A 14257-nucleotide genomic window follows, 5' to 3' on the forward strand; every position below is an offset into this window, starting at 1 on the left:
AGCCATGGCCATGTTTTTGTGCTTACATCACCAATGACAATCATTCTGGCATCACAGCCTTTTGTCTTAAGACTTGCATGCACAAAACTGAAGCTGAAGCTGAAGCTTGTGATGGAACAGAGTACAAAGTAGGGGGGAAAAAAAAGAAGAATAAAACTATTTTGTATCATACTTGGTATTAAGAGGAAAGAAAAAAACAAAACAAAACAAAGTGCCTTGCCATGAGATATGCCGTGTGACCATACAGACAACAAAACGCTACTGTCACAGCACGATCAGTAATGCTGGTGACATAAGCAGCATTTTGTCGCATGAATGTGTTCGATTCAGGAGCCAGTGGCAGAAGGTCCTGCGGCCAGTGTGAATCCCACAATATGTTGCCTTATCGCTGCGCCGCGCACACACTGAAGTGCGACCGTGGTGGGAATTGTCACAGATGATCTCTTTTGTTGCTCTGGGTGTCGAAAGTGTGTTACGCATTGCTCATTTGACGCTTACATTCACTGCATGCCTTCCTTTCAGTACCTTGACTCAAGCTCAAAGCTCTCGCTGTTTGTGCAATCCTGAAGCTAAATATAACAGCGGCGGTTGATCAATACACATGAGTCAGTGTTTTTTTTTCTTTCCTCTCCACCCTGTGTAATCTCAGATCTCTCCTCGCAGCGTGATTTCTTGCCGACTCCCACCCACCATCATGCTGGCATTTACCAGCATGGCACGCAACACAATTACAAAACAGTGTTGAGTGCTACCTTGAAGTGGTAAACAGGCCATAGATGAGTGGGTTCTTCTTGTCTTTGCCATGGAGGATGAAGACGTCCTCTGTGTTGAGAGAATAATGAAGAGCAATATTAGGAGGCAGAATTGTGAAACGCGGACATGAACAATCGGGTGGAAGGCGATCTCGGAAGTGCCCACTAATCTTTGATGGCCTTCATCAACTTTACATCATCCGCAAGCGCGAGTCAGCTTGCAGTTCATTCTAAAAGTACTTTGTGTGCTTCAATCTTCTGTATGAACTCCAACTCGTTTATTTCTGCTTCTGCAACGTCCAAGACTGTGTGCCCCTGTTCTTTTCCACCTGCGCCCGTCTGTGAAAATACCAAAATAAAGAAAACTCCACCCATGCGCCCAGTTAGACTGCATTTTGTGCAAGACTTGCGCTAGACATGAAAATAGGGCCCATCATATTAAAAAATGTGTCCATATTAACCCTTTCGCGCACCCTGTAACCTGATCACATAATAAGCTGTCCACTGTAGTAACCACTGTCCCTGAAAGGGTTAAAAATTGCCTTTTTTTTTTTCATATGTCTGGTTAATAAGTGCAGTCTTATGTGGCCCACTGGTAGTGCTGATGAAATATTGTGGCCCCAGCCCATGTATTAGGGAAAATGGAGATCACATATTTCAGGGGTGTCAAACTCATTTTTTTCGCGTGCATGATTTTAGTTGCAGTTTCCCTTCGAGGGCCGTTATGATGGAAACTATATAAAGAAGTCAAGAATAACCGTTTATTCACCTATTGTTTAAGTTACTGAAATGAGGGGTTTGTTAACAAGAAAATGCTTACAGTATCACTCTTATTTATTACAAATGAGCATTTTACATTTTGGTATAGATTTTAACAAGCATCATGAAAGTTGACATCTTTGATTTGCTTTCGCGGGCCACATAAAATGATGTGACAGGCCAGATCTGGCCCCCGGGCCTTGCGTTTGACACCTGTGACATATTTTGTGCTTTTATCGCAGCTGCTATTGCTTTGCGCTTTATTGCATTAGATAACAAAATTTCTGCACGTGTTAGACTACAAGCAAAAAAAACAAACCTTTTGTGTTTGGTTACATCATGACCAAAAAAAAAAAATGATGTACAAGTATTGTAATTGAAGCTGATAATATTTTGAGTCTGCTTTGCTGTGGTTATCTGGCAGTGTGGTGATATAGCGCTTGTGCTAACGTAAGGTAAGGAATCATCTTGAAAATCCCTTCTGAAAGCACATCTTTGTTACAGAAGCAGAGCTAAGATGCAAAGAATGCAGGGACCCATGCAGCACTCTCGACTGAAAATTCTGTTAGTACCCCTCCCTTCTTTACTCTGCTCCTCTATTCTCTCCCCTCCTCTGATGGCAGACAAAAAAAAAAAGCGTCTTGCTACTTCCCACATTCCTGACGTTCCTTCTGCTTCAGGTGGCCTCCACGGACCCATCGGTCCCTGGATGAAAGTTAATCTCATCTCAAAACACACGCACGCATTCACACACTCAAACGTAGAAGGGATCATTTGCGCGTAAAACGTCAGAAACTTTAGTATGGGAGTTACCGTTAAAAGTTAACCACTGCAGTGCAGGTAATTAAAGAAGTGGGAAAAATGTGAAATGGAACAAACAAACAAAAAATAAATAAAAATCACACTCCCACAAACATGGAAGACAACTTGCTACTAAACAATAATTTATCATAAATTCTGCCAAAATATTTCGGAAACCAAAACATGAATTTATTTATTTATTTATTTTTGGACTTGATTTATTTCTATTACAGTTTATGTTATTGCTATGCCACCGCTCACGTGTTGTGAATCGAGGAATTGATGAACAGTGTATCTTGCTGATAAAAATTGGACAGTGAAACTCCCATTTTACATAAAAAGAAAAAGAAAAAAATAATGTCTGCTGGGACAATGGTTCACCTCCAATTTTTCTATTGAAAAATCTGTCAGACACCGTCGCCAACAATGTTTTAAGTAACATTTAACCATTTCAAACTGTTATACAAGTTTAAAAATTATAATTTGCTTCATTTAAAAACAAACAAACAAAAAAAAATAATAATTGTAATGATGGAGCTAGAGGCTTTAATATTCATAAAAGTCTGACTTTATTACCAAAGTGTAAAAAGAAAGAGAATACCACTTTCTGAACTTTAAGCATAAGAGATGACAGTCTCACGGGAAGTTGGGTGACACTGGAGTCTTAACGTTCTGAACTTTTCTCATTGTATTCATCTTAGATCCCCTTATGGAAGTTGCTCCTTTTTTGGATGCATGATGTGAGTGTATGACCAGAGGGTTTATAGAGGTTATGGTACACTGTTTTTGTGGTGCTTTGCTGGAAAATTACATTCGATGGGACTGTGCACAACGAGAGGCCGGTGTAAAAAATAAACACAGAGGTCCAAGCTCTACATAAAAAAAAAAAAAAAAAAAAAAGTCAAAATTGAAGAAGACGCATACACAAAGCATTTTTCTCCCTGACGTTAATGAAGACATTTCTCTTGTTTACAGTTCAGCCTGTCAAAAAAAAAAAAAGTACTTTTATCAGAGTGTGACTAGTTTAAATCAGGTCTGATTTAGTGCCGCTCTGCCTGATTTCTGCCTTCGGCCCCCATCCTGATGATTTATTATTTAACTTCAGCAAATGTACCGGTAACGTGACCTCCTTCACGCAGGAGGGAAAGCGAAGCAAACGCACAGACATTCCTCAAAAAGAAATACGTTCACAAATAAAATAAGGCGATTTTGCTTTACGACCAGTGGAGTGTCCAACGAGGTTATTATCAATGAGGCAGAAAACTGAAAATCTTTGGACACGCACTGGTCCATCTTTCAAGCCCACCTGAACAATTGTAAGACATCTGGAATGACTGCTTGAACCCAAAATCTTCATTTTGAAAGATAATTTGGCATTTACAGTAGATCCCACTCTGTGGAATTTTTATCCGCTAAAATTCAGGAGGACAAAAAAGATGTCAAGTTAAATATAGCAGCAGCACCAAACATTTTTTTTTTTGGTGCCACGGACCGGTTCATACAAGAACATGCTTTTCAATAATAGCTAGCATCAATAATAGCTAGCAAAACCATTTCAAATTGTTCATACTTTTTATGAATACAAAACAATATCAGGTTTATAATTAGGGTGCTCTTGGTCAAATAACAATTCTTAAAAAAATACAGGTTATACTCTGACCATTTTGAATCCTCTGAACGTTTTTAATTAAATGCTATTGAACATTCGGCGCAAAGGTGCGGGCCTATTAGCTATGCTACATGAGAACATAGCAAAATGTCAGAAAGCGTTGCCAGTCTGATGGAGTGCCGTTTTACACCAATACAAACTTCAACCACAATCAAACATTTACTGGAAAGCGTTGGGTTTATAATTTGGCAAAGCGCTTTTTCTTAGAGCTTCCGCAAATATACCATTCTTATTATTATGACAGGTGATTCTATTTTATTTTTTTTAATATGACACAGCCGTCTGACACCCTCACTTGGGAGTTCCTTTGTCTCAGTGTGTGTCCTCCTTTTTTTCCAGTCTCTTTATCTTCTGACCAGGTGCGGAGCCCCCATCCCTTTCTGCTCAAATCCACCTGGGCTTTCTCAGGACCCCCTCCGGGCTGCTCTCGTTTTCTTTCTTTCTCACTTTCGCTGCGAACCCGCATATCCCGCCCTTGTCTTCCATCCCTCCCTCCTTGCCACTGTCTTAATCATTCTATCTTCCCCATCCATCTGTCTGTCTATCTGTCTGTCTGTCTGTCTGGCCTATTTTCTCTGGAGAATTGTTCTTGTGTCTTCTTCCCTACACATACACACAAAAAAGCCAGTTCCCCCCTCAGGGAAGATAGTGTTGTCTAGCCTGCAGACCTGCGGTCTCAAGCCTATTTTCCTCCTCCTCCTCATCCTAATTGTCTCGCCTTTGCCCCCAAGGCAGGGACCCCAATTCCACCTCCCTCCCACCCAGTCACCATGAATGCCAACGTACAAAACTTCCTTTTGTCACCTTTGTGGCCACACTGCTAATGCGCAGTTGCGCACTTTCATTGTCTTCTAGCCCCATCAATCGGCCCACTTCCATCTTGTCTGCTCCTTTCGTCCTTCAGGCTATTGGCCTTATTTCTTCGATCGCTCCATTTTTTTTTTTTTGGTTTTGGTCTGATACATTTTTGTGCCCTCTGGCCATAGCTGACTTCATCTAGTTGATGTCTTCAACAAGCTTTCCGCCACCTTACAAGGACGCAAATGCTAAGACGAGGCTGTTTGATCCGTTGGTTTGTTGTTCTGACTTTCACCAACAAAAAATAGAACAAAGTTTTGTGATATATGATCGGAGAACACTTGATATCACAGTGAATTTCCAGGCATATAGTGCCTTTTTTTCAAGAAAGAACACTTTCACTGTCTTGATGATCACTGTTCACTCTTAAATACTGTCCAAAGAAAACCAAGTACCGTATTTTCCACACGATAAGGCGCACCTAAAAGCATTCCATTTTTTTTCAAAAACCGATTTATCATCCGATGCACCTTATATATGGATCAGTACTGTGATTTCTTGGACCTAGTATTTTAAATATTCTGGAAAGCGCTTTGTTACAGCTGCAGTGGTTGTGAAAGCGCTATATAAATAAAGCTGTACTGTACTGTGTTGTATTCCCTTTAGTGTGGCTCCAGCTAGTGGATGCATGATGCAACCGCAGCCACCATTGTAGCTTCTATTCTATGTGCCTTATAATGTGGTGCACCCTATATGTGAAAACAGTTTTAAAATAGGCCATTCATTGAAGGTGCGCCTTATACTCCCTAGTGCGGAAAATACGGTAATTAAAAAGGTATTTTTGATTTTTTTTTTTTTATGTGTGAAATATGAAAATATTTTTGTGAATGAGAAGTAATGTTCGAAGGTGAAAATGTGTCGACACTGATGTATTCATGAGGACATACTGACTGCACAATGTTGTTTTTGTCGTACACATCACCTCATAAAACGTTCATGTCGCCCCAGCACCTCTGTGTTGTTCTCCTCCTTGATCCTCATTAGTGTGTGTTCCAAGTCATGACAATTAACCCCGATCCCCCCTGCATCGCCATCCCCCCCTCACAGCCTTTCTGCTTCATTTCACATGCTCGTCTTGTTTGAGGGGGTTCAAAATATCCTCTGCCCAGCTTGGCGCCATCCCCGGTCCTTGCCTCTGGTTTCATCCTCCTCCTCTATCTTTGGGACGAAACATGTAAAACGTTTTCTGGATTTATTGATCTCCTCCCTCCTTCGACCATGCCTTCATCATCCTTCCCTCCCCTTCTCATTTTATGTTAGATTATACCTTTGACCGGCTCCATAATCAGCTCTGTGTGGAGGAGATAGCAGGCTCAACTCCCTTCCTCACCTTCTGGCTCTCCTCTTTAGCTCCCTCCTCCTCCCTCGCGAACCTCCAACTCAAGCTTCAGCTTTGGCACATCTCCCGCTGTTCCTTCCTCCTCTGGTCTGGTTGACACCCCGCACTTGAACCTCACCCTCTCCCTCTTGTCCTGCTTCATTGTTTCCCCTCTTCACCTCCTTTGAAGCCCCTTTTTCCCCCCTGTCGTTTTCTGGCAAGCTGCCGCGTTCCACCGCTCTATCGTTCTGTGTTGCCTTTGCAAAAACTCTTCCTACAATTCACACAAGCGATGATGGATAGGAGAAGCTGAACGGAGGCCTCAAACGCAATCCATCTTCCTTGTTATAACAAAGCATCTTTTCATGCCCACTTTATGGAGAAGGTGTTTCGGCGGTGAGGTAAGAGAGGATTAAACAATACTTGACAGAGTAATCTGACAGTGTTGGTGTTCTGCAGGATGAGTCATACATGTAAATCCATTTTTCATCTCATGGCCTCTCTTGCCTATTTCTTCTTCTTGAGCCCTTTTCTTTCTCTCTTTGTATGTTCTGGGGGAAATTAAATGACATATTTCATCACAGTGAGGGTTTGTTTGAACCCTTGCATGCACCCTGTCACATGATGAGCTGTCCACGGGAGTAACCGCTGTCCCTGAGAGGGTTAAATTAACGGTGGAGAAAAGTTTGCCCTTGATTTTGCACGCTTACATTGAATGCATCGTCTTTTTAGTGATAACGCAAAGAGAAAAATACTCATAGCAATGGAAAAGTAAGGTTACCTAAACATTTGATTATGAACAATAGTCACTTGTAATGATTTTTACACATCCATTATTATTAACAATATTAAAATGCTCCTTGGAACATTTCTGGTATGGAAATTGCACGAGAGCAACACGGTGACAGCAGGAATGCTTCTCGTTTTTTCTTGGGTACAATATCTCAAAACCTTCACAAATTTCCATCCATCCATTTTCTGAACCGCTTTATCCTCACAAGAGTCGCGGGTCGCGCTGGAGCCTATCCCAGCTGTCTTCGGGCAGTAGGCAGGGGACACCCTGAACCGGTTGCCAGCCAATGTCAGGCTACACATGGACCAACAACCATTCGCAGTCACACTCGGGGACAATTTAGAGCATTCCATTAACCTGCCATGCAAGTTTTTGGAATGCGGGAGGAAACTGGAGTACCCGGAGAAAACCCACACAGGCTCGGAGAGAACATGCAAACTCTACACAGGAAGGCCGGAGCCGGAATCGAACCCTGCACCTCTGCTTTGTGAGACTGACCCGCTAACCAGTCGCTCACCGTGCCGTCCAACTTCGGTCCTCGAGGGCCACTGTTCTTCCTGTTTTAGATGTGTCCGTCCTGCAATGCACTTGATTCAAATAATCAGCTCATCACCAAGCGGGGAAGAAGCCTGCAAACAATCCTGGTCACTTGAATCAGGAGTGTAGCTGGAGAGACACATCTCAAACCTGGAGGACAGCGGACCTCGAGGACTGCATTTCGTGAACGATGCTGCAAAATTTCAGGTTTCAATGTCATTTTGATTACCCAAAACAAAAGTATATGTGAGTCACCCCCAAAAAATGGCTGCATCATTTTTGTGTTAGTCACACAAAGTTGGAGTGCTTCTTCAAACACACGCTCGCTATTTTTTTTAATTTGGATCACAACTCCAGAGCCACATATTACTTCTTTGCAAAAACAGCAGACAATAGCTGAGTAGCTTTCACGTGTCTGGTAACACTTACCAGAAGGCGTTTCAGTCAAAAAAAAAAAAGCAGTGAGAATGTCATCTACAAGACATAAAACAGTAAACACACCCGACTGTCTGTGTTTACGGTTCAGTGGACGCTTGACTCTCAGTTCCACGTGTTGCATCAACACTCGCAAGCACATGAGTGGAAACAAGTGAGTGCATGCAGTATGATTCCAGAATGACGTACCGCAATCTTGTCCCATGGGTGGGTAGGGGGATGGGGGGTGGTGGTGATCACTTAAAATGAAAGCCAACTGTATCGTCTAGTATGCATTAAGGCAGGGGGGTCAAACTCATTTTTGTCACGGGCCACATTTTAATTACAGTTTCCCTTGGAGGGCCGTGATGACTGAAACTATATAAAGAAGTCCAGAGTCACGTTTTATTCCATTATTGTTTAAGTAACTGTAATGAGGGGTTTGGTAACAAGAAAATGCTAATATGTCACTGATTGCATATGAAAATTTGGTGCAGATTTTCGCAAGCCTCATGGAAGTTGTCATCTTTGATTTGCTTTTGCGGGCCACTTAAAATGGTGTGACGGGCCACATCTGGCCCCCTGGGCCTTGAGTTTGACACCTGTACATTAACGTTATAATGGTGAACGAATATTTTTAATGACTGTTTAAAAAGATTTTTTTTTCCCATTTTTGAATTAGTTCATTTGTGGAGCTCTATTTTATTCAGAGTTCAATTGTAACAGTCTACCTTAAAGTTAGTATTAATTTTTGAGTACGCTTAACCTCACAAGGGTGGAGGGCGTGCTGGAGCCTATCCCATCTGTCATCGGGCAGTCGGCGGACAACACCCTAAAATGGTTGCCAGTCAATCGCAGGGCACAGATCGACGAATAACCATTCACAATCGCATCGAAGAACGATTTAGAGCAGGGGTGCCAAACTCATTTTTGTCACGGGCCACATTATAGTTACCGGTTTCCTTGGAAGGCCGTTATGACTGTGAAACCAGTTCAAATGTCATCACAACTTTTTGTCCGACGCCTGGATTCTCGTGAACATGTTGCATTTGTAAACTTTCGCAATAACATCGATGTTATTCTGAGCCAATATTCATCCCATTCATCCAAATGATGTTCTACGAGCAGCAGCTCCGCGTCTATTCCGAAGACCGTGTAAACAGTCCTGCATTAGATGAGTTTGACACATAAACCCAGAGGCGCCTGTTGAGATTCACGGCCAAATATGACCCGAGTCACATGTTGGACTCTAAACAATCCAGAAGTTCTGCAAAAGTCTTTAAACATTGGGTTGAGACATACACTTGGAGGTTCAAAAGCCAGCCTGGTCCCCATGGTCTACATACATGGAAATGGCCTTGACCCCTGAAGTGAAGGGTTATGGGAATGCTTCTGAAGGAGGTCGCTTGGTGTCACCTGACCACCTCACAAGCTCACACAATCACGCATATAGCCAGGTGCTAACCGCTGTCTCCCCACCCCCTCCCCCACCCCACCCCACCATGAGGGACCAGCAGATGCCTCTGGGCTTCATGGAATTTGTAGTGTTTCTGTGCGGCTAAGCGTGGCATAAACAAAGCACTGACAGCATTCTTAACCCGATGGCTTAATCCCCCCCGTGTAGGGTCTTTGCGGTTTTTACAAGTGTTTGTCTTGTTTGTGTTGCTCGCAAACAAATTTCCACGCCATTTTTATCAGATGTGTCAAACAGAGCCACGGGGTCTACCGGGACGAAATATTAATGCTGTTCGAGGTTTGAAATTTGAATGCACTTGTGTGATTTTGAGTGTTAGCGTTGACATTTCTTGTGAGGCGAGTGTGCCCACATAAGGATCCAACCACGTGCAAGAAACAGACATGGTGCATGATTTATTCAATGTCTTAATGTACACACATGCTCATTCAGATGGTAAGTGTGTGTGTGTGTGTGTGTGTGTGTGTACACACACGCTCATACAGATAGTGTGTGTGTGTGTGTGTGTGTGTGTGTGTGTGTGTGTGTGTGTGTGTGTGTGTAGGCACGTTGAATTTTCAACAAACATAAGGGTCCTGAAGTTTACTTTGTGCGTCCTCTGTTAACAAAAACAGCAGATAAGAAACGGGTCCTGTCTCCACACACTCCGAATTTCCATGTTTTCTCTCTCTGCGTGTCTCTACAGTGTCTGTAGAATGAAATATCGACATTGAAAATATGTATGCAGTTCCCGCAGTCCATGATTTATGGTGTGAGAGTGAACTATTTGAATCCAGAAGGGATAGAGTGACAAGTATGTAGAACGTTGAAAGTGAAGGTCAATTTGTTGTGGTTGTTATCAAGTAGAGTTTCTTTATTTATTGAAAAAATTGAATCAAGCTTGATTTGTGGTGAAAGGCATTTTGCTGGCAGACGCCAGTTACTGTAAAAGACAGTTTCCACAAAGTCATAGAGAACACTTGATGGAATTCTATTTATGGACGATTAAATCTCCACTCTTCGTGATTCATTCACTCGACATTCGTGTGTGTGGATAAAAAGGAAAAGTTGCCCCACTTCGTGCCTGCAATAATTCAATTGCAAGACCATGGGACCTCATAGACAGGCATGAGTAAAAACGGGCGCATCTTTTTTTTTTTTTAACGGGGCAGGTCAAGTTTATCATTTTTGCGATCGAGTTGCGCCTCGCCAGGCATTCCAGCGGACGGAGCTGCCACGCTCCCGGCGCGCCTGACAATTTGGTGAAAGAAAGTAAACCATGCTCGGTGTCAAAATGGATTTACATTCATTTTCGTGACAAGGCAAGTCTCGTTTCATCTGTTTGTGAATTTGGTCGACCGCGCTATGCTTCTCTGGGTGTTCTGGCAGACGGAGCTGCCGTGCTCCCAGCGCATCTGGGAATTTAGTGACAAAAAAGTCGACTACATTTTATACTTGCACTTTCTTTGTTCTTGACTCAAATTCATTCCCATCCGTCACTGCATCTTAAATAAAAAAATAGATAGTTGTTTCAAAAAGTGTAGACCAACTTTTGGCTCACCCTGTCTATGCTTGTTCACGCCACACGAACCTCTTCGGGAGTTCATCAATGGTCTTCACATACCCGTTCAAATATAAAATATGATTCAACTTTTTAACGTTTCCAATTAAATTTGGGGGGGAATGTTGAATTATTGACTTTTGTTCTCCTGGTTTTATATAAAAATGTTTGCAACGGCATGTCTCATTAAAAGTCCAATGTGTGACCAATGCCAGGTTTGTCTTTCACATTCTATAAGACAACTCCAGCAAATTGTCGCCGTTTTGCTTGAACCGCAGACTGAGGGAACCATCCTGCATATCAAGCGAAGTCTGAGTGAAGACACATCACCATAGAGATGCTCCAAACCACACACGCAAACCTCCCCCCCCCAGAGGACACTTCTGATAATGAACAAAACCACAGCTACGAACTGTTGAGGTCAGTTGCCATGGTTACTAAGGCAGAGGCACGTTGGCCGACCAAGGTGACCGACACGGCTGTTGATCACCGTGGTAACAGCAGAGCTATTCCAATATACCAAAGGCTGGGCTCGCGCACATTTTTTCACCAGCAAAAACTTGTTGCTCATCATTCCTCATACTCCTAAACACAACATCCGCTTAAAAATAATTCTATGAGGTGAGGGCGATGAAGGCCGTTACTGCGACGAACAGTCACAGTCTGACGTATTTTAGTTTTACTGCACATGTGAGGTTTTATGACTCATTGTACTCACGCAATTGGTCAAAGTGTGTCTGCAGGCCATCTGGTCCTGGGACAGAGCACACCAAACGAGCCTTTTGGAACGTGCTCCACTTGTTGACCAAACTCCTCTGACCTCCAATGTCATTCTGCAAACAAAAACACAGAAAAACATTTGACATTCAAATAAAAAATATGGCATGTCAAAGCTATTTCGGCAAACTCCGCCACATTGTCAAGACTTTCCAAATACGCTTACCGAAGGAATGTTACAGGCTGCTCAAAATCAAACTGAAATGCAACTCCTGAAATCAAAGTCATGGAACCTAACTGAGCATTGAAAGACCATACTTGCTAAGTGTGTTTCTCTTTTTCCTTGTCTTTTTGGGGTATTTTTTGGGGGCACCACTAAAGTTAGTGGAGCAGTGGCTAATAGAAAAAGTGTGATGATGGGTGATGATGGCCATAAAACTCAAAATGGAAATTAATAACACATTATGAAAGCATGGCAAGCACCCTGGCTGCTCATTACATTGTGGCTCTGTTGGCAATCATTTAATATCAACCATTAAAGTACAAAAAAAAAAAAATGCAGACGTTATCCTCCTTGTCTATGTTTGTGTTCATCACACAAAGTTGAACCCCCCCAAAAATTGTTGGGGTTTTTTTTGTTTTTTTAAACAGCACCTGACATATTTTTACCCTTGCACGACAGGTGACAATGCAAGCTTACTTTAAAACATTGCATAAACTTTTGCATGTTTATGATGGTGACACTCGGAGGACCGGATTAATCCAATGCATTTTTCTGAAGGGGAAAAAAATTGTTGAAACACAAACAAATTGGAGGTTGACCAACAAACACAATGAAAAAAAAAAAGGAAACACCATCAAGCGCACATATCAACATTCAATAGCCCAAGAGCAAAAAGAGGATGCACAGCAGATACAGAGACAGCGACAAACATAAACAGTCCAACTGTATGTGTGATTATCTACCCGATGCGGTAGGAACGTCCAAACAAAACTTTCAACAAAAACACACACCTCCATAGACTCAGACACATACGCGGCGAAGCACGTATCTGACATGTGCAGGCGAACACTTGAAAATACACAAGCAGTCTGGGGCTGATAGAAGCATGTCAACAAATACAGCTGGCATCAATCGTTTTTGTACGCAAACATCTCAGCACCCTACCTTGCACACCCGGGCCACTCTGGAGTAGACTACCTTCCCGGCGGCCCCTTCGGCCTCCTGAGCGCGCTCGGTGAAGAACACGTAGACCTTATCGTCTTCTGGATTATCAGTTTCAGACAGTGGCGCGACCCGCACAAAATGGGCATCTGGCAAGCGAGGGACAGGAAAAAAGAAAACATTAATCTGTTGCGCAACCTGCTACTGATTACATATCCCAAAATGTCAAATTGTCATGTGTAATAAATAACGTTGATATTTTGCGATAATTTTGGTAGTCAGTTTACACTCACCTGAACAATAATTGAACAAACTATTAGAATTGACTTAACTGATTTCAAAAAAGTAATCTATTAATTTGTTGTGTACAGTGGTTTCACTGTTCTAACGGCCCTCCGAGGGAAGATGTAACTCCAAATTGGCCCGCGACCAAAATTTGTTTGACACCCCTGCTCTAAATCAATCGAAACAATCAGGAGCCTATGATAAGGACAATCCCAAGGAAGTGGTTCATGTTCTTTTTGAATGACATTGAATCGACGAAAATGTTTCCTGACTTTCTCCCAAAAAAAAAGTTTGGACGAAAGGTAAGATGCATACGTAGGAAACATACGGTCGCGACTTTAAAGATGTTTTGCCCTTACCCTGCAGCCATGTGGAGTCGTATTGCTCGGTACGGATGACATGCCGGTTGCCTAGACTACGGAAGAAGGCAGAGTCTCTGCTCATGAAGTCTGAAGTAATGCCAGCATACAGCTCGCCATCTACACAACACAAGAGAAAGACTTCAGCTCTCACCCACCAAATTTTTCAATCTCTACTCCAAACATCGCCCCTGTGGTGAGAGACGCCAACTTACCGACAATTGCCGATGCTGTTTTCTGAAAAGGGTCATACGGACATTTGCCCTTTCCGCATTCTGTTTGGCTGTAGGAGAGGGTCTGGTGTCCTGACTGGAGACCCAAACAGACACATGGGTCACTTTTGTATTAAATCTACTCTATGAATGAGAGTATTTTTTTTCTGGAATTTACTAATCAGTTTTTTTTCCCTTATTCATATAACATACACACACACACAGACACACACACACACACACACACAATTCTCACATGCTAGTAAATGGCAAATTGGGGGTTAGTAGGCTAAGTGGGGGGATTTTAAAATGTGTTAAGTCCAGTCTTAAACCAGCCAGTGCCACCAGTTCCTCTAAGCAGCATGTCTGGACACCTGCTCTGATCTTGCATGGCCTTTCATGGGATTAGCTGGTCCCTGACACACGCACATGCACACGCACACGCACACACACACACACACACACACACACACACACACACACACACACACACACACACAGTTTCCTTGACCACACGGTCACACAAATGGCACGGATTTGAACCTCATATTTTTTTCACAACACCCTTCATATCATTTCGAATGTATGTTTTTACCTGTCGATA

At 42.6% G+C, this 14257-nt stretch overlaps 1 protein-coding gene across 3 annotated transcripts in view; it reads right to left on the reverse strand.

The window, feature by feature from the left end:
• sema3h (sema domain, immunoglobulin domain (Ig), short basic domain, secreted, (semaphorin) 3H) overlaps positions 1 to 14257 on the reverse strand; it is a 62366-nt gene that overhangs the window by 11740 nt on the left and 36369 nt on the right. For all 3 annotated transcript variants that reach the window (XM_019863045.1, XM_019863044.1, XM_019863043.1), the window contains exons 5-9: positions 13657 to 13750; positions 13442 to 13561; positions 12801 to 12946; positions 11634 to 11748; positions 753 to 822 (exon numbers count right to left, since the gene is read on the reverse strand). In XM_019863045.1, coding sequence (XP_019718604.1) covers positions 753 to 822; positions 11634 to 11748; positions 12801 to 12946; positions 13442 to 13561; positions 13657 to 13750 — 545 coding nt within the window. The remainder of the gene's footprint in view (positions 1 to 752; positions 823 to 11633; positions 11749 to 12800; positions 12947 to 13441; positions 13562 to 13656; positions 13751 to 14257) is intronic.

This window comes from Hippocampus comes, unplaced genomic scaffold (assembly GCF_001891065.2).
Source record: "Hippocampus comes isolate QL1 unplaced genomic scaffold, H_comes_QL1_v1.1 scaffold1, whole genome shotgun sequence".
Classification (NCBI taxonomy): Eukaryota; Metazoa; Chordata; class Actinopteri; order Syngnathiformes; family Syngnathidae; genus Hippocampus; species Hippocampus comes.